Below are 20,265 nucleotides of genomic sequence, written 5' to 3' on the forward strand. Positions count from 1 at the left end.
GCAAAGCAGGACACTCCTATGGACTCTCTCGCCAAAACCCTATCAGACGCTCTGATGATCAACCGCTTGCCGATGCAGGAGCCGTGCATTTTTGTTGGTGACCCTCTCCAATATCCAATTTGGAGATCGTCGTTTGCGTTTCTCATCGAGAGACAGAACATAACCAGCAGTGAGAAGTTATTGTATCTGCAACGGTACATCGGAGGTCAAGCAAGGGAGGCCGTGACCGGCTTCTTTCTGCTGAGAGAAGGTGATGCCTACGAGAGAGCCATGGAAGTGCTGGAAAATCGGTTCGGCAACTCATACGTCGTTTCGCAAGCTTTCCGGACCAAGCTGGACGAATGGACCCCAGTCAAAAGCAAGGATCCCAAGGGACTCAGAAGTCTGGCCGATTTCTTGCAGCAATGTTCCGTTGCTGCCCAGGAAGTTGGTGGACTGAGCATCCTGGATGATGCCCAATACCTACGGAAGATCGTCGGAAAGCTCCCAGACTGGATGAGTCACAGATGGTCTAGAACAGTTGCTCGAACCAAGGTCGAAAAGAAGAGGTATCCTCTGTTCCATGAACTCGTGTCGTTCGTTACTCTCGAAGCAGACATTTCTAACGACCCTGTTTTCGGCTTGACAAGTGCATCGGGGACACCAAGAAAGTTCACAACGAACCTGTCAACCCTGACAGAGGATGTCACCGCATGTCTGCACTGTCAACTTCCGGACCATGACGCTGGGACATGTAAGGAACTCATAGTGAAGCCTCTGGTTGAGATACGAGATTTTCTGTTCAAGAACCGTATCTGCTACGGATGTCTGAGAAGCAAGGATCACCAGAGCCGTCAATGTATGCAGAAACAGACGTGCAAGAAGTGCAAGAAGGCTCATCCCACTTGTCTTCACGATGACAATTTCAAATATCAGAACAGTATGAGTGAAAACAAAGGGGCGAGTGAACACAAGAACAATTACCGTACCTCTGCTGCTGACGTTCAAGAGCCACTGTCATCGTCGACCCCTACGGTGTCTGCTCTTAAGGCCAGCGAGGAAAACAGCATCGGTTTCACGTCTATGATCGTTCCCGTTCTCGTTTCCAGTGACTCTAACCCCAACGTAGAGGTGCTGACGTACGCACTACTGGACACTATGTCCAACGCCACTTTTGTAGTGCAGTCAGTGGCTGAAGAAGTTAAAGCCAAATCGCAGCCGACTACACTCAGGGTCTCCACACTGACTGAGGACAATGCTGTGGTCTCCGGCAGGAAGTACTCTGGATTGCGTGTCCGCTCTCCTACCTCCAGTGAGTTTGTCAGGCTCCCTTCTGCCATCTCACGACCTTATCTGACCGTTGACCCCACTCATATCCCCACCTCAGAGACTGTCAAAGCTTACCCACATCTCCAACACCTGTCTCCAAAACTGCCCCCCTTGTACCCTGACTGTGAAGCAGGCCTCCTCATCGGCTACGACTGCGCTGAAGCCCTCATGCCCCTAAACGTTGTCCAAGGACTGCCATTTGCAGTAGAGACTAAGTTAGGTTGGAGCGTCGTCGGCAAGGCACCGCATTCCGTCGCCTTTGATGGCATAGCCTCGTCCATGCGCGTCATCGTCAAGCCAGGATCGAGGGAAGAAGAACGTGTAGCTCACGTCTACAAGGTACAGGTGGACGAAGTCTCGTGTACTGACCCATTACATGTTATGGAAAGAGACTTTGCAAGTGACTCAGGATCCATGTCCCAGGACGATGTAAAGTTCAAGAAGATCGTGAAGGTCAACGAAGCTGGTCACTTCGAGATGCTCTTACCATTTCGACCAGAGAAACCGTCCCTCCCCGACAACAGAAGTGCCGCAGTCAAGCATCTGAAGGGCCTGAAACGCCAGAAAAAACGAGGGTACCGTGATGACTGCGTCAAGGTCATGACATTAATCTTGTACGGGCTGATCGTGACGTGTTTTGCCTCTAGGGCAATCCACATTGAAACCCTGGATGACATGTCAAGTGATTCCTTCATAAACGCCCTACGCATTGTTGTCTCCATGCGAGGAAACATATCACGCATTTGGTGTGACAAAGGAACGAACTTTGTAGGTGCATGCAATGAGTTCAAACTGGCATGGAAAGAGATGGACTCTGAACGACTGACATCAAAGATGCTGGAAAGCAAATGTGAGTTCAGGTTCAACCCCCCTGCAGCTAGTCACATGGGTGGCGTTTGGGAGCGTCAGATCCGAACGATACGCAGCATCCTGAATGGTCTTCTCAGAAGATCAGGCCAGCGTCTCACTACTTCATCACTTCGTACGTTCCTATACGAGGTGATGGCCATCGTGAACAGTCGACCACTGTCTGTCGAGTCATTGGAATCGGCAGATGGACCACGCCCTTTGACCCCCAACCACGTCCTCACCATGAAGTCAGGTGCCATCCTTCCGCCCCCTGGTGTGTTTGAAGATCCAGACCTGTACGCCAGGAAACGTTGGCGCTGTGTCCAGCGGATGGCAGACGAATTCTGGCTGCTATGGAAGAGCCAGTACCTTTCACTTTTGCAGAAACGTCGTGTCTGGCAACGTCCCCAGGCAAACGTACAGGTGGGAGATGTTGTTGTCTTGCATGACCAGAACTTGTGCAGATCAGAATGGTGCATGGCTCGTGTAGTCGAAGTGATGCCGGGATCTGATGGACTGGTCAGACGAGTGAAAGTGCATGTTGAAACAAAGGCTCTAGACAATCACGGCCGTCCCACTGGTGATAGTCGCATATTAGAGCGACCTATTCACAAAATGACTGTGTTAGTAAATCGTGAAAATCACGAAGACAAAGCTGTGTAGGCGAACTGAAAGAACATTGAACTTTGGAGTGTTTTTCCAATTTGACAGTTGTTGATTGTTGCGGTTTGTTTTTATACCAGATGATGTAACGGACATTTATGGTTTAAGTGGTGCGTTCTTGTTATGCCGTCGAGTAAATGACTAGTGGCATTTAGTTGAAACGAGATGTGTTGAAACACTGAAAACGATTGAACCATAATATTGTTGTGTAAATGTTTTGCAACACAATGGTTTTGAGTTGTAAATTTGAAATGTCTAAATCTGCGTTTGTCTTCTTTTGATATAAGGAATATGTTTGTACAAAGGTTTTTGAAGGAAATTATATTAATATAATTTCCGGTGGGAGTGTGCATGCCGATGTGGCATGCATTCACCTATTTTTTGTTGTAATTACGTTTGATCAAGCCATTGCACGATGTAAAAAGAAGTAAACCGTGTTTTTCTTGTTGTGACCCGTTTTGTGGAGCGTTAATATTTTTACGTGTAATTCACGTGCTCCTTGTTCAGTTGTTGTGACCTGGTTTTGGTCGGAGTGTCACAAACTGCGTCGTTTAGTTCTAGAACACCGTGAGATTCACGTGCTCTTTTCCGTGTTTTGATTTTGAGGTGAGCCCTGCGAATCTGCGTTGCAAGTTTTAGAATACGTGTGACTCACGTGTTTTTAGCTTTGTGATGTCAGCTAGTTCCTTGATGTTCTTTCTGTTAAATATACCGTTTTAAGTTTTGGGCATGCACGGAGTGCGTGATCGGTTACTGATTGGTTGTAAAATAGTAGTTTCACCCGATTCTGTCTTAGGAATGTTGTTGGTTGGTCAATCCGGTGACCTTTGACTTTTGAATAACTATTCCATGTTAGGTTTTTGTTTCCATAAATACCGCTGCTTGACTCCTGTCTCGTCAGTCGATCTGAGGGTTTTAGGAAGCGTTTGGTTTTGATGTAAACGTATGAAGGTTATCAAGTGAACCAACGGAGTGTTTCTTATGTTTTAACGTCAACGTAATGTTCTTGGAGACAGTTGTTTCTCAAGTGTGAATCGTTTTGTGCCCTTCGTTTGTGAGGCAACACGTTTTTGGTACTGCTGGTCAACCCACACAGCGCATAAGGTAATTTTGTTGTTACTTGTTTGTGTTGTGTTTTGGTCGCCATTTTGTAATGACTTTGTGAGTTGTTTATGTATAACGTGAGTTGAAAGTCTGACTTGTTGTAGTGTTTCTTTATTGTGTGTTCAACTGTTCTAGTGTTGTGAACGTACAGCAATGTTTTGTAGACGCTAGAAAGTCGCTAATGTTTATAATGATAACTTGTGTTTTCTGTGGTTAACGAAGTTCGAAGTGAAACGTTTTCTCCGACTTTTTCAGCCTTACGTTAAAAGAATTTAGGTAAAAGAAGCTTGCGGTCTGTGGTGATCGTTTGTAAACGGGCTTATTTCTTGTAACGTTATTGAGGGAAAGTGGATGAGTAAATATCTTGTTTGTGACTTTGATTAACGCAGGAACATTGTCGTTAGGAGACTTTTTGGTATGACACTGACAGTTTGCTTTGTATTCCTGGCCTGATGAGTCAACGTTTTGTATTTTTCTGAAAGTAGCCATTTTGGTTTTAAACGTATGTATGCTAAGTTTCTTGAGTATTCTTAGTGCTTATGGTATTGTTGAACGTACGGAACGTAATTCTTTATTGTTGTTGAACGTACAGAACGTAACTCTTTATTGTTGTTGAAGGACTAACCAACGAGTGTTTGGTAATTGTAACTTTCGTGTCTGTTTGTCTTCGCCTGTCTTGTGATTGTTTATTTTTCTTGTATTTACTTCTCGTGTCTTGTTAATGCATTTTAATACCTTTTGCCATGTCTAATAATTTGTTTTCTTTTCTCTTTTTCTTTCTGTCCATAAGTTTTTTACCGCAATAAGTAGTATCGCAATACGTAGTATCTCATTACGTAGTACTGTAACTATATATGCATTACTGATACCTTAGTGTCAGATGTAAAATAATAAACCAGTACTTTTGCGCGTTATCGCTTGTAACCTGTGTTTGTCATTTCGTATGAACAATATGTAGTACCAGCCTCGCTCACGAAGGCGCGCACAGTAAAAAACTTTAGTTGCTGTCGTCCAGTAAAAAACTTAGCTGCTGACGCCCAGTGAAAGAACGTTAGCTAAAGTAAACAAACTTAGCTGCTGACGCCCAGTAAAGAACTTTTGTTATTGACGCTCAATGAACGTAAACGTAGCTGTTGATAACCAGCAAAAGACTTTATTGTTACCTGTCACTGTGTTAGTGAACCATAGTTTGACATAGATCAACTTGTCGGTTAGAGATCTTCCTACTCCATATCCGGCGCATCTTTTGTGACTTTTGTGTATTATCCCAAACGACCCTCAGATCGATTCATTTTACTTTTTAAACAGATAAACCTTATGTAGGTTTTTAGTGCTTTTGAATAAGCGGACATTGTAATGGAGGAGATTCCAGCAGATAAACCATTGGAAGCTTCAGGTTATGACATTAACGGCGATGAAGATGAACATTCTCAAAGGCCTAGGCGTGACATTAAGCCTACTGAAAAAGGTAGAGATTACCAGATTGAGATCAAAACTAGAAACTTTGCAAGACAACGAACATTCTTGGAACGAGCAATCGGTGAGGTAGTAACAGAGCTTAACCAAGAAACTCCTAATCAAGAGTCGTTAACCAGTCAGAAACAAATTGTTTTGAGCATGTACAAGGATCTTGGTGACATAGAGAAAGGTCTTCGTAGTATTGGTAGCGGTGAAACCATTCAGGAAAGTTGGGATGATGTTCAGAGGACAGTTCAGACAATTATGTTTGACATTGATCGAGCTCTTGACAGACAAACGACTAGCGTGCAGGTGACTAAGGAGCCTACTTCCAGGCATAGCAGTGTTACACCTAGCGTTGGGTCATCCACCCACAAGTCAGCTAGTGTTAAGTCTGCCATTCATAAAGTAGCTAGCGTTACGTCAGCCATCCACAAGTCAGCTAGCCACAAGTCAGGTATCAGGAGATCAGGTAGCCAAGTAGCTTCTCGCGCCGAGTCTCTCCGCTCTAAAAGCGTTAGCTCTGAAGACACTAAATTGGCTCTTAAACTAGAGGCTGCATCCCTGGCCATAAAAGTGGAAGGTGACGCAATAAAGGAAGCTCAGTTTAGTGAACTGGATCTCTTACAACAACAATATGCTGAGAGAACAGCAGCTAGGCAGACTGAGGAAGCTGAGAGAACTGCAGCTAGGCAGACTGAGGAAGCTGAGAGAACTGCAGCTAGGCAGACTGAGGAAGCTGAGAGAACAGCAGCTAGGCAGACTGAGGAAGCTGAGAGAAATGCAGCTAGGCTGATCGAAGAAACTGCTAGGCAGGCCGAAGAAGCAGCTAGGCAGGCTAAGGAAGCTAAGAGAACAGCAGCTAGGCAGGCCGAAGAAGCAGCTAGGCAGGCTAAGGAAGCTGAAAGAACAGCAGCTAGGCAGGCCGAAGACACAGCTAGGCAGGCTAAGGAAGCTGAGAGAATAGCAGCTAGACAGGCCGAGGACGCAGCTGAAGCAGCTCTTGAAGATATTAAACAGAAAAAGGCTTTGAGACAAATTCAGTCCACCGAATTGAAAATTAGCTTAAGAGAACAACAAGCTATGTTACAAGTATTGGAACAAGGTGAATCCGTTCAGCAGGATCTCCCTGATCTACCGTCAGTTGATTTGTTGAACACTAGGTTCCACCCTCGTCCTTTCGTTCCCTTGTACAGTCTTGTAGCCCCTCCTCTAAACAATGAGCAAACAGCGATAGGAATAGGGACAGGTGCTGCCGTCATTGCTGACCAAGGGACACACCAGCCAGCCTTGGACGCCACGTCTGTTCCTGTCTGCCAAGCTGCCGTCATTGCTGACCAAAGGACACACCAGCCAGCCATGGACTTCACGTCTGTTCCTGTCTGCCAAGCCGCCAGCACCCGTGACATCTCTACTGTCAACGCTGCTGTCACCAACTTCGTCGCAGGAACCACAACGACTGAGCCACGACAGCACGCGTTACCTGTCGTGGACCTCGTCGTTGGAGTCAGCGCCTCTACAAGCGCCGCTACTACCAACAACGCCACCTACGAGGCGTACGGACCTCAACGTAGAGAGGATGTCAACGCCCCCCATCACGCCGGAACGAGCGCTCCTTTCATCCATCGGGAGCCCTCCACACCCAACTACACGACGGCTGCAACTACATCCTCCATGCGGCCTACAGCGCTGCTGACCACACTGCAGCACCCTTTCGGTGCGTACGCTGGTCAGCCGCCTCTGCACAACGTTGGACACTCAACGACAAGCGTCACAGGCTCTCGCCCGCCTGATCTCGACCACACAGGTTGGTCCTATCACCTACCAGAGACAAGGGAAGGTGATGAGACGCAAGAACGACACACCTACTTCCCAGAAGAACGTCACCAACGCATGGACCACAGACGTTTTCAAGTTACCCCACCCTGTTTCCCCTATGATACCCACCTACATCCCAAACCAGAGCCTTTCGTGCCCACATTCCTGGACCCACATCAGACCACCCCCAAAGTTATTTGGGGAAACGAAAATGCAAGGCCCCCTGCGTACATGAACTTTGACAAGGAATGTCATGCAGATCGTCCATTTGCCTCTTACCCCCCGTCTGCGTACTACCAACGTCCACTTGCTACTCCTGCAAAGCAGGACACTCCTATGGACTCTCTCGCCAAAACCCTATCAGACGCTCTGATGATCAACCGCTTGCCGATGCAGGAGCCGTGCATTTTTGTTGGTGACCCTCTCCAATATCCAATTTGGAGATCGTCGTTTGCGTTTCTCATCGAGAGACAGAACATAACCAGCAGTGAGAAGTTATTGTATCTGCAACGGTACATCGGAGGTCAAGCAAGGGAGGCCGTGACCGGCTTCTTTCTGCTGAGAGAAGGTGATGCCTACGAGAGAGCCATGGAAGTGCTGGAAAATCGGTTCGGCAACTCATACGTCGTTTCGCAAGCTTTCCGGACCAAGCTGGACGAATGGACCCCAGTCAAAAGCAAGGATCCCAAGGGACTCAGAAGTCTGGCCGATTTCTTGCAGCAATGTTCCGTTGCTGCCCAGGAAGTTGGTGGACTGAGCATCCTGGATGATGCCCAATACCTACGGAAGATCGTCGGAAAGCTCCCAGACTGGATGAGTCACAGATGGTCTAGAACAGTTGCTCGAACCAAGGTCGAAAAGAAGAGGTATCCTCTGTTCCATGAACTCGTGTCGTTCGTTACTCTCGAAGCAGACATTTCTAACGACCCTGTTTTCGGCTTGACAAGTGCATCGGGGACACCAAGAAAGTTCACAACGAACCTGTCAACCCTGACAGAGGATGTCACCGCATGTCTGCACTGTCAACTTCCGGACCATGACGCTGGGACATGTAAGGAACTCATAGTGAAGCCTCTGGTTGAGATACGAGATTTTCTGTTCAAGAACCGTATCTGCTACGGATGTCTGAGAAGCAAGGATCACCAGAGCCGTCAATGTATGCAGAAACAGACGTGCAAGAAGTGCAAGAAGGCTCATCCCACTTGTCTTCACGATGACAATTTCAAATATCAGAACAGTATGAGTGAAAACAAAGGGGCGAGTGAACACAAGAACAATTACCGTACCTCTGCTGCTGACGTTCAAGAGCCACTGTCATCGTCGACCCCTACGGTGTCTGCTCTTAAGGCCAGCGAGGAAAACAGCATCGGTTTCACGTCTATGATCGTTCCCGTTCTCGTTTCCAGTGACTCTAACCCCAACGTAGAGGTGCTGACGTACGCACTACTGGACACTATGTCCAACGCCACTTTTGTAGTGCAGTCAGTGGCTGAAGAAGTTAAAGCCAAATCGCAGCCGACTACACTCAGGGTCTCCACACTGACTGAGGACAATGCTGTGGTCTCCGGCAGGAAGTACTCTGGATTGCGTGTCCGCTCTCCTACCTCCAGTGAGTTTGTCAGGCTCCCTTCTGCCATCTCACGACCTTATCTGACCGTTGACCCCACTCATATCCCCACCTCAGAGACTGTCAAAGCTTACCCACATCTCCAACACCTGTCTCCAAAACTGCCCCCCTTGTACCCTGACTGTGAAGCAGGCCTCCTCATCGGCTACGACTGCGCTGAAGCCCTCATGCCCCTAAACGTTGTCCAAGGACTGCCATTTGCAGTAGAGACTAAGTTAGGTTGGAGCGTCGTCGGCAAGGCACCGCATTCCGTCGCCTTTGATGGCATAGCCTCGTCCATGCGCGTCATCGTCAAGCCAGGATCGAGGGAAGAAGAACGTGTAGCTCACGTCTACAAGGTACAGGTGGACGAAGTCTCGTGTACTGACCCATTACATGTTATGGAAAGAGACTTTGCAAGTGACTCAGGATCCATGTCCCAGGACGATGTAAAGTTCAAGAAGATCGTGAAGGTCAACGAAGCTGGTCACTTCGAGATGCTCTTACCATTTCGACCAGAGAAACCGTCCCTCCCCGACAACAGAAGTGCCGCAGTCAAGCATCTGAAGGGCCTGAAACGCCAGAAAAAACGAGGGTACCGTGATGACTGCGTCAAGGTCATGACATTAATCTTGTACGGGCTGATCGTGACGTGTTTTGCCTCTAGGGCAATCCACATTGAAACCCTGGATGACATGTCAAGTGATTCCTTCATAAACGCCCTACGCATTGTTGTCTCCATGCGAGGAAACATATCACGCATTTGGTGTGACAAAGGAACGAACTTTGTAGGTGCATGCAATGAGTTCAAACTGGCATGGAAAGAGATGGACTCTGAACGACTGACATCAAAGATGCTGGAAAGCAAATGTGAGTTCAGGTTCAACCCCCCTGCAGCTAGTCACATGGGTGGCGTTTGGGAGCGTCAGATCCGAACGATACGCAGCATCCTGAATGGTCTTCTCAGAAGATCAGGCCAGCGTCTCACTACTTCATCACTTCGTACGTTCCTATACGAGGTGATGGCCATCGTGAACAGTCGACCACTGTCTGTCGAGTCATTGGAATCGGCAGATGGACCACGCCCTTTGACCCCCAACCACGTCCTCACCATGAAGTCAGGTGCCATCCTTCCGCCCCCTGGTGTGTTTGAAGATCCAGACCTGTACGCCAGGAAACGTTGGCGCTGTGTCCAGCGGATGGCAGACGAATTCTGGCTGCTATGGAAGAGCCAGTACCTTTCACTTTTGCAGAAACGTCGTGTCTGGCAACGTCCCCAGGCAAACGTACAGGTGGGAGATGTTGTTGTCTTGCATGACCAGAACTTGTGCAGATCAGAATGGTGCATGGCTCGTGTAGTCGAAGTGATGCCGGGATCTGATGGACTGGTCAGACGAGTGAAAGTGCATGTTGAAACAAAGGCTCTAGACAATCACGGCCGTCCCACTGGTGATAGTCGCATATTAGAGCGACCTATTCACAAAATGACTGTGTTAGTAAATCGTGAAAATCACGAAGACAAAGCTGTGTAGGCGAACTGAAAGAACATTGAACTTTGGAGTGTTTTTCCAATTTGACAGTTGTTGATTGTTGCGGTTTGTTTTTATACCAGATGATGTAACGGACATTTATGGTTTAAGTGGTGCGTTCTTGTTATGCCGTCGAGTAAATGACTAGTGGCATTTAGTTGAAACGAGATGTGTTGAAACACTGAAAACGATTGAACCATAATATTGTTGTGTAAATGTTTTGCAACACAATGGTTTTGAGTTGTAAATTTGAAATGTCTAAATCTGCGTTTGTCTTCTTTTGATATAAGGAATATGTTTGTACAAAGGTTTTTGAAGGAAATTATATTAATATAATTTCCGGTGGGAGTGTGCATGCCGATGTGGCATGCATTCACCTATTTTTTGTTGTAATTACGTTTGATCAAGCCATTGCACGATGTAAAAAGAAGTAAACCGTGTTTTTCTTGTTGTGACCCGTTTTGTGGAGCGTTAATATTTTTACGTGTAATTCACGTGCTCCTTGTTCAGTTGTTGTGACCTGGTTTTGGTCGGAGTGTCACAAACTGCGTCGTTTAGTTCTAGAACACCGTGAGATTCACGTGCTCTTTTCCGTGTTTTGATTTTGAGGTGAGCCCTGCGAATCTGCGTTGCAAGTTTTAGAATACGTGTGACTCACGTGTTTTTAGCTTTGTGATGTCAGCTAGTTCCTTGATGTTCTTTCTGTTAAATATACCGTTTTAAGTTTTGGGCATGCACGGAGTGCGTGATCGGTTACTGATTGGTTGTAAAATAGTAGTTTCACCCGATTCTGTCTTAGGAATGTTGTTGGTTGGTCAATCCGGTGACCTTTGACTTTTGAATAACTATTCCATGTTAGGTTTTTGTTTCCATAAATACCGCTGCTTGACTCCTGTCTCGTCAGTCGATCTGAGGGTTTTAGGAAGCGTTTGGTTTTGATGTAAACGTATGAAGGTTATCAAGTGAACCAACGGAGTGTTTCTTATGTTTTAACGTCAACGTAATGTTCTTGGAGACAGTTGTTTCTCAAGTGTGAATCGTTTTGTGCCCTTCGTTTGTGAGGCAACACGTTTTTGGTACTGCTGGTCAACCCACACAGCGCATAAGGTAATTTTGTTGTTACTTGTTTGTGTTGTGTTTTGGTCGCCATTTTGTAATGACTTTGTGAGTTGTTTATGTATAACGTGAGTTGAAAGTCTGACTTGTTGTAGTGTTTCTTTATTGTGTGTTCAACTGTTCTAGTGTTGTGAACGTACAGCAATGTTTTGTAGACGCTAGAAAGTCGCTAATGTTTATAATGATAACTTGTGTTTTCTGTGGTTAACGAAGTTCGAAGTGAAACGTTTTCTCCGACTTTTTCAGCCTTACGTTAAAAGAATTTAGGTAAAAGAAGCTTGCGGTCTGTGGTGATCGTTTGTAAACGGGCTTATTTCTTGTAACGTTATTGAGGGAAAGTGGATGAGTAAATATCTTGTTTGTGACTTTGATTAACGCAGGAACATTGTCGTTAGGAGACTTTTTGGTATGACACTGACAGTTTGCTTTGTATTCCTGGCCTGATGAGTCAACGTTTTGTATTTTTCTGAAAGTAGCCATTTTGGTTTTAAACGTATGTATGCTAAGTTTCTTGAGTATTCTTAGTGCTTATGGTATTGTTGAACGTACGGAACGTAATTCTTTATTGTTGTTGAACGTACAGAACGTAACTTTCTATTGTTGTTGAAGGACTAACCAACGAGTGTTTGGTAATTGTAACTTTCGTGTCTGTTTGTCTTCGCCTGTCTTGTGATTGTTTATTTTTCTTGTATTTACTTCTCGTGTCTTGTTAATGCATTTTAATACCTTTTGCCATGTCTAATAATTTGTTTTCTTTTCTCTTTTTCTTTCTGTCCATAAGTTTTTTACCGCAATAAGTAGTATCGCAATACGTAGTATCTCATTACGTAGTACTGTAACTATATATGCATTACTGATACCTTAGTGTCAGATGTAAAATAATAAACCAGTACTTTTGCGCGTTATCGCTTGTAACCTGTGTTTGTCATTTCGTATGAACAATATGTAGTACCAGCCTCGCTCACGAAGGCGCGCACAGTTCCAAAACAAGCGTCTTCAATTTAGCTGCCTCGACTGCAAGACATTTTCAGTAAAATACACGTAGATACAGAATGTAGGATAAATAGAATACTACATGGCTTGCTGTGTCGTACCAGATTTACACAAGTTGTTTTTTTAAATATTGAAAAGGCAACGAGTGTAAATCTGGTACGAGACAGCAAGCCATGTAGTATTCTCTATCTTTATGTATCGATCGATATACGTTAGAATTCCTTTTATTCTTCATACCATTAAACGAACACAAACAAGCACTATTTTCTTGTCACGCCCAGTCGCCTGAGTATGATTTGTGAAGGCCTTTGAAGACACATGAATCAAATAAGAAAAATCTAATTTTCAAGCAATACATACATAACTTGATGAACTAACAGAGAATAATTTGATTAAATAAGCCTCGATTAAAACTTAGAGAGAGAGAGAGAGAGAGAGAGAGAGAGAGAGAGAGAGAGAGAGAGAGAGAGAGAGAGAGAGAGAGAGAGAGAGAGAGAGAGAGAGAGAGAGAGAGAGAGAGAGAGAGAGAGAGAGAGAGAGAGAGAGAGAGAGAGAGAGCCATATAAAATTTGCTGTCATTCCCGTTTTTCAATTGCAACATTTTAAGAGCAATAGCTAAACACACATTTATTACATTACGACCACTCTATGAACTTCAAATCTATCAAATCAAATTAAAATCACTTCATAGACTCTAACATTAGAGTGGTGGTGGTACTTAAAAAGAAAAAGGCTATACCATTAACACATTCAGATTGATAAACAGACTCTTGAATGAATAATTGCGTATTTTCAGCAACTCACAGGGGTCCAATCAGCGAACAGCAAATCCGTGAAGCAGCAGACCACGTGATACAATCCACCAATCATTCCTTCAGGGCACTGCCACGCAATGCTCTTGAACTGGTGACGTCAGCTGCGCACATAGCTCTGCGCAATTCCATGACGTCACAAGGTCGCCTAGCTGTCGTCATCAGTCAAGCGCTTCTCGGTGACGTCACTCTGCTCAAGGAAGAAAGAGCTGCAGCTAATGCTTCTAAAAGAGAACCAGAAGATCAAAACAAAACGAAAGCACGGGGAAAGCCGAGAACGAACATCGTCCAACTGATGATCCAGAAAAAGAAGAGGAAACTTCCGATTAGAACGACCTTCACCATTCCTGTGTTCGGAGGATCCTCTCGACAGTTGTTTGACAAGGACCTGGTGGGGCAAAACTTTTGTAAGCTGTGCGTCAAACACCGTTGTGTGTTGGAGTTGGACTGGGACGCAACAGCCAAAAAGATCGCAGCCAACGAGCCGTTGACGTATGTAAAAACTTGGTGCTCTTCTGACGTAGCATTGAATGACGTCAGAGAGCTTCTGACGTAGCATTGAATGACGTCAGAGAGCTTCTGACGAGTCTGGCGCGTGGAATTCAAGCGGAGAGCACTCGGATAAATAACATTCGTAGAGCACGAAAGGTGAGTGGACGAACGGTGGTCTAACTGTATCACTTTATTTGTTTATTTTGTGATTTTATCATTCATTTATTAATGTATGTATTCATTTATGACTGCATTTATTTATCTCAAATTGTCTTATTTATATTTTCTTTCTTCTTACTTTTGACAAATGAATGCGTGTGTGTGTGTGTGTGTGTGTGTGTGTGTGTGTGTGTGTGTGTGTGTGTGTGTGTGTGTCGGTGTGTGTGTGTGTGTGACGGTGTGTGTGTGTTTGTGTTTGTGTGTGTGCCGGTGTGTGTGTGTGACGGTGTGTGTGTGTGTGTGTGTGCGTGTATGTGTGAGTGTGTGTGTTTGTGTGTGTGGTGTGTGTGTCGGTGTGTGTGTGTGGTGTGTGTGTCGGTGTGTGTGTGTGTGTGTGACGGTGTGTGTGTGTGTGTGTGTGTGACGATGTGTGTGTGTGTGTGTGTGTGTGACGGTGTGTGTGTGTGTGTGTGTGTGTGTGTGACGGTGTGTGTGTGTGTGTGGTGTGTGTGTGTGTGTGTGTGTGTGACGGTGTGTGTGCGTGTGTGTGTATGTGTGTGTGTGTGTGTGTGACGGTGTGTGTGTGTGTGTGTGTGTGTGTGAGTGTGTGTGTGTGTGTGAGTGTGTGTGTGTGTGTGTGTGTGTGTGTGTGTGTGTGTGTGTGTGTGTGTGTGTGTGTGTGTGTGCTCCGTGCCAGTGTGTGCTCCAGTACATATCTTAAATACGTGTAAATGCACCTGCAGTGTGAGAGCATAGCAATGTCACCCCCCCCACCCCCAAGCGTCAAGTGTTCCTCGTCCCCCCAATGTTTGTTGTTGAATCGAACTACTAAGGATTTGCCATGTTTCAGATCGCGATCAAAGAACAATGGAAGAGTGCGGAGTTGATGGCCAACGAAAAGCCAGCAGACACCTCTCGGAGATTAGCCCTTCTTGACCCAGACGGTGAGTGCTCATGCATTGATCAAGTTTGATAAATTCATTTGTTTTTGTAAAAGCCGATAATGGTCTTAAAAAGTAAATTTTAAGGGGCTTATTGTCCGTCAGGTCTTAATTGCCTATATTGGACATGAATTGGTTTATACGATTCGAGTTTTTACGCCCTCACGGCTTTTGATGTTTGCGTGTTTAGGTGGTATCAGCCATCTGCACTTATGGTAGAATGACCAAGATCTTTAACGTGCCATTGTGGTGACACGGGGGTGGGAGATGGATACCGTCTCTGGGTCTGCACATAAAGTTGACCCGTGTCCGTCCCGGCCCGGATTCGAACCAGCGACCTTTCGATCACAAGTCCAGTGCTCTACCACCTGAGCTACCCGGGCCCCCCATAATGGTCTTGCTAATGCTATGCAGTTTAAAAGGAATTGATCATTCGACTGGTTCTGTCGTTACTTATTGATTGTCGCATTGTGTTTGTTTCGGAACGACAGGTCTTCACTGAAAATGACGGTGCTCCAATATTATATTCCGCCCTCCCCCTTCTATCTATTGTTGTAGGTTACAAGGAGGTGTTGTCCCGTGACTTTGAGGATCAGGCGTACATTCAGAAGAAAGTTCGATGAGTTGTTGTTTGTGTGTCTGTTTGTCTGCCCGCTGCTTTCTCTGGTTATCTATCTGTCTGTGGCCGTATTTCCTGTTCTCTGGTTATCTATCTGTCTGTGGCCGTATTTCCTGTTCTCTGTTTATCTATCTGTCTGTGGCCGTATTTCCTGTTCTCTGTTTATCTATCTGTCTGTGGCCGTATTTCCTGTTCTCTGTTTATCTATCTGTCTGTGGCCGTATTTCCTGTTCTCTGTTTATCTATCTGTCTGTGGCCGTATTTCCTGTTCTCTGTTTATCTATCTGTCTGTGGCCGTATTTCCTGTTCTCTGTTTATCTATCTGTCAGTGGCCGTATTTCCTGTTCTCTGTTATCTATCTGTCTGTGGCCGTATTTCCTGTTCTCTGTTTATCTATCTGTCTGTGGCCGTATTCCTGTTCTCTGTTTATCTATCTGTCTGTGGCCGTATTTCCTGTTCTCTGTTTATCTATCTGTCTGTGGCCGTATTTCCTGTTCTCTGTTTATCTATCTGACTGTGGCCGTATTTCCTGTTCTCTGTTTATCTATCTGTCTGTGGCCGTATTTCCTGTTCTCTGTTTATCTATCTGTCTGTGGCCGTATTTCCTGTTCTCTGTTTATCTATCTGTCTGTGGCCGTATTTCCTGTTCTCTGTTTATCTATCTGTCTGTGGCCGTATTTCCTGTTCTCTGGTTATCTATCTGTCTGTGGCCGTATTTCCTGTTCTCTGTTTATCTATCTGTCTGTGGCCGTATTTCCTGTTCTCTGTTTATCTATCTGTCTGTGGCCGCATTTCCTGTTCTCTGTTTATCTATCTGTCTGTGGCCGTATTTCCTGTTCTCTGTTTATCTATCTGTCTGTGGCCGTATTTCCTGTTCTCTGTTTATCTATCTGTCTGTGGCCGTATTTCCTGTTCTCTGGTTATCTATCTGTCTGTGGCCGTATTTCCTGTTCTCTGTTTATCTATCTGTCTGTGGCCGTATTTCCTGTTCTCTGGTTATCTATCTGTCTGTGGCCGTATTTCCTGTTCTCTGTTTATCTATCTGTCTGTGGCCGTATTTCCTGTTCTCTGGTTATCTATCTGTCTGTGGCCGTATTTCCTGTTCTCTGTTTATCTATCTGTCTGTGGCCGTATTTCCTGTTCTCTGTTTATCTATCTGTCTGTGGCCGTATTTCCTGTTCTGTTTATCTATCTGTCTGTGGCCGTATTTCCTGTTCTCTGTTTATCTTTCTGTCTGTGGCCGTATTTCCTGTTCTCTGTTTATCTATCTGTCAGTGGCCGTATTTCCTGTTCTCTGTTTATCTATCTGTCTGTGGCCGTATTTCCTGTTCTCTGTTTATCTATCTGTCTGTGGCCGTATTTCCTGTTCTCTGTTTATCTATCTGTCTGTGGCCGTATTTCCTGTTCTCTGGTTATCTATCTGTCTGTGGCCGTATTTCCTGTTCTCTGTTTATCTATCTGTCTGTGGCCGTATTTCCTGTTCTCTGGTTATCTATCTGTCTGTGGCCGTATTTCCTGTTCTCTGTTTATCTATCTGTCTGTGGCCGTATTTCCTGTTCTCTGTTTATCTATCTGTCTGTGGCCGTATTTCCTGTTCTCTGGTTATCTATCTGTCTGTGGCCGTATTTCCTGTTCTCTGTTTATCTATCTGTCTGTGGCCGTATTTCCTGTTCTCTGGTTATCTATCTGTCTGTGGCCGTATTTCCTGTTCTCTGTTTATCTATCTGTCTGTGGCCGTATTTCCTGTTCTCTGGTTATCTATCTGTCTGTGGCCGTATTTCCTGTTCTCTGTTTATCTATCTGTCTGTGGCCGTATTTCCTGTTCTCTGGTTATCTATCTGTCTGTGGCCGTATTTCCTGTTCTCTGTTTATCTATCTGTCTGTGGCCGTATGTCCTGTTCTCTGTTTATCTATCTGTCTGTGGCAGTATTTCCTGTTCTCTGTTTATCTATCTGTCTGTGGCCGTATTTCCTGTTCTCTGTTTATCTATCTGTCTGTGGCCGTATTTCCTGTTCTCTGTTTATCTATCTGTCTGTGGCCGTATTTCCTGTTCTCTGGTTATCTATCTGTCTGTGGCAGTATTTCCTGTTCTCTGTTTATCTATCTGTCTGTGGCCGTATTTCCTGTTCTCTGTTTATCTATCTGTCTGTGGCCGTATTTCCTGTTCTCTGTTTATCTATCTGTCTGTGGCCGTATTTCCTGTTCTCTGTTTATCTATCTGTCTGTGGCCGTATTTCCTGTTCTCTGTTTATCTATCTGTCTGTGGCCGTATTTCCTGTTCTCTGTTTATCTATCTGTCTGTGGCCGTATTTCCTGTTCTCTGGTTATCTATCTGTCTGTGGCCGTATTTCCTGTTCTCTGTTTATCTATCTGTCTGTGGCCGTATTTCCTGTTCTCTGGTTATCTATCTGTCTGTGGCCGTATTTCCTGTTCTCTGTTTATCTATCTGTCTGTGGCCGTATTTCCTGTTCTCTGGTTATCTATCTGTCTGTGGCCGTATTTCCTGTTCTCTGTTTATCTATCTGTCTGTGGCCGTATTTCCTGTTCTCTGGTTATCTATCTGTCTGTGGCCGTATTTCCTGTTCTCTGTTTATCTATCTGTCTGTGGCCGTATTTCCTGTTCTCTGGTTATCTATCTGTCTGTGGCCGTATTTCCTGTTCTCTGTTTATCTATCTGTCTGTGGCCGTATTTCCTGTTCTCTGGTTATCTATCTGTCTGTGGCCGTATTTCCTGTTCTCTGTTTATCTATCTGTCTGTGGCCGTATTTCCTGTTCTCTGGTTATCTATCTGTCTGTGGCCGTATTTCCTGTTCTCTGTTTATCTATCTGTCTGTGGCCGTATTTCCTGTTCTCTGTTTATCTATCTGTCTGTGGCCGTATTTCCTGTTCTCTGTTTATCTATCTGTCTGTGGCCGTATTTCCTGTTCTCTGTTTATCTATCTGTCTGTGGCCGTATTTCCTGTTCTCTGTTTATCTATCTGTCAGTGGCCGTATTTCCTGTTCTCTGTTTATCTATCTGTCCGTGGCCGTATTTCCTGTTCTCTGTTTATCTATCTGTCTGTGGCCGTATTTCCTGTTCTCTGTTTATCTATCTGTCTGTGGCCGTATTTCCTGTTCTCTGGTTATCTATCTGTCTGTGGCCGTATTTCCTGTTCTCTGTTTATCTATCTGTCTGTGGCCGTATTTCCTGTTCTCTGGTTATCTATCTGTCTGTGGCCGTATTTCCTGTTCTCTGTTTATCTATCTGTCTGTGGCCGTATTTCCTGTTCTCTGTTTATCTATCTGTCTGTGGCCGTATTTCCTGTTCTCTGTTTATCTATCTGTCTGTGGCCGTATTTCCTGTTCTCTGGTTATCTATCTGTCTGTGGCCGTATTTCCTGTTCTCTGTTTATCTATCTGTCTGTGGCCGTATTTCCTGTTCTCTGGTTATCTATCTGTCTGTGGCCGTATTTCCTGTTCTCTGTTTATCTATCTGTCTGTGGCCGTATTTCCTGTTCTCTGGTTATCTATCTGTCTGTGGCCGTATTTCCTGTTCTCTGTTTATCTATCTGTCTGTGGCCGTATTTCCTGTTCTCTGGTTATCTATCTGTCTGTGGCCGTATTTCCTGTTCTCTGTTTATCTATCTGTCTGTGGCCGTATTTCCTGTTCTCTGTTTATCTATCTGTCTGTGGCCGTATTTCCTGTTCTCTGTTTATCTATCTGTCTGTGGCCGTATTTCCTGTTCCTCTGTTTATCTATCTGTCTGTGGCCGTATTTCCTGTTCTCTGTTTATCTATCTGTCTGTGGCCGTATTTCCTGTTCTCTGTTTATCTATCTGTCTGTGGCCGTATTTCCTGTTCTCTGTTTATCTATCTGTCAGTGGCCGTATTTCCTGTTCTCTGTTTATCTATCTGTCTGTGGCCGTATTTCCTGTTCTCTGTTTATCTATCTGTCTGTGGCCGTATTTCCTGTTCTCTGTTTATCTATCTGTCTGTGGCCGTATTTCCTGTTCTCTGTTTATCTATCTGTCTGTGGCCGTATTTCCTGTTCTCTGTTTATCTATCTGTCTGTGGCCGTATTTCCTGTTCTCTGGTTATCTATCTGTCTGTGGCCGTATTTCCTGTTCTCTGTTTATCTATCTGTCTGTGGCCGTATTTCCTGTTCTCTGTTTATCTATCTGTCTGTGGCCGTATTTCCTGTTCTCTGGTTATCTATCTGTCTGTGGCCGTATTTCCTGTTCTCTGGTTATCTATCTGTCTGTGGCCGTATTTCCTGTTCTCTGGTTATCTATCTGTCTGTGGCCGTATTTCCTGTTCTCTGGTTATCTATCTGTCTGTGGCCGTATTTCCTGTTCTCTGTTTATCTATCTGTCTGTGGCCGTATTTCCTGTTCTCTGGTTATCTATCTGTCTGTGGCCGTATTTCCTGTTCTCTGTTTATCTATCTGTCTGTGGCCGTATTTCCTGTTCTCTGGTTATCTATCTGTCTGTGGCCGTATTTCCTGTTCTCTGTTTATCTATCTGTCTGTGGCCGTATTTCCTGTTCTCTGGTTATCTATCTGTCTGTGGCCGTATTTCCTGTTCTCTGTTTATCTATCTGTCTGTGGCCGTATTTCCTGTTCTCTGGTTATCTATCTGTCTGTGGCCGTATTTCCTGTTCTCTGTTTATCTATCTGTCTGTGGCCGTATTTCCTGTTCTCTGGTTATCTATCTGTCTGTGGCCGTATTTCCTGTTCTCTGGTTATCTATCTGTCTGTGGCCGTATTTCCTGTTCTCTGTTTATCTATCTGTTTCTGGCCGTATTTCCTGTTCTCTGTTTA

General features: G+C 45.0%; 1 protein-coding gene across 2 annotated transcripts in view; it reads left to right on the top strand.

Moving 5' to 3' along the window:
- The window catches only part of LOC138980921 (uncharacterized), a 47,870-nt gene that overhangs the window by 6,578 nt on the left and 21,027 nt on the right, over positions 1-20,265 (top strand). Inside the window, exons 2-4 of one of the 2 annotated variants that reach the window (XR_011460495.1) lie at positions 13,241-13,904; positions 14,758-14,851; positions 15,407-15,468. Coding sequence is in view for 1 of the 2 variants with exons in the window: in XM_070353781.1 (XP_070209882.1) it covers positions 14,794-14,851; positions 15,407-15,466 (118 nt within the window). In the remaining variant the exon portion in view is untranslated. Of the gene's footprint in view, positions 1-13,240; positions 13,905-14,757; positions 14,852-15,406; positions 15,469-20,265 lie in introns of those variants that run through there. The other variant, XM_070353781.1, reaches the window with a different exon arrangement.

Source organism: Littorina saxatilis, linkage group LG11, assembly GCF_037325665.1.
Source record: "Littorina saxatilis isolate snail1 linkage group LG11, US_GU_Lsax_2.0, whole genome shotgun sequence".
Taxonomy (NCBI): domain Eukaryota; kingdom Metazoa; phylum Mollusca; class Gastropoda; order Littorinimorpha; family Littorinidae; genus Littorina; species Littorina saxatilis.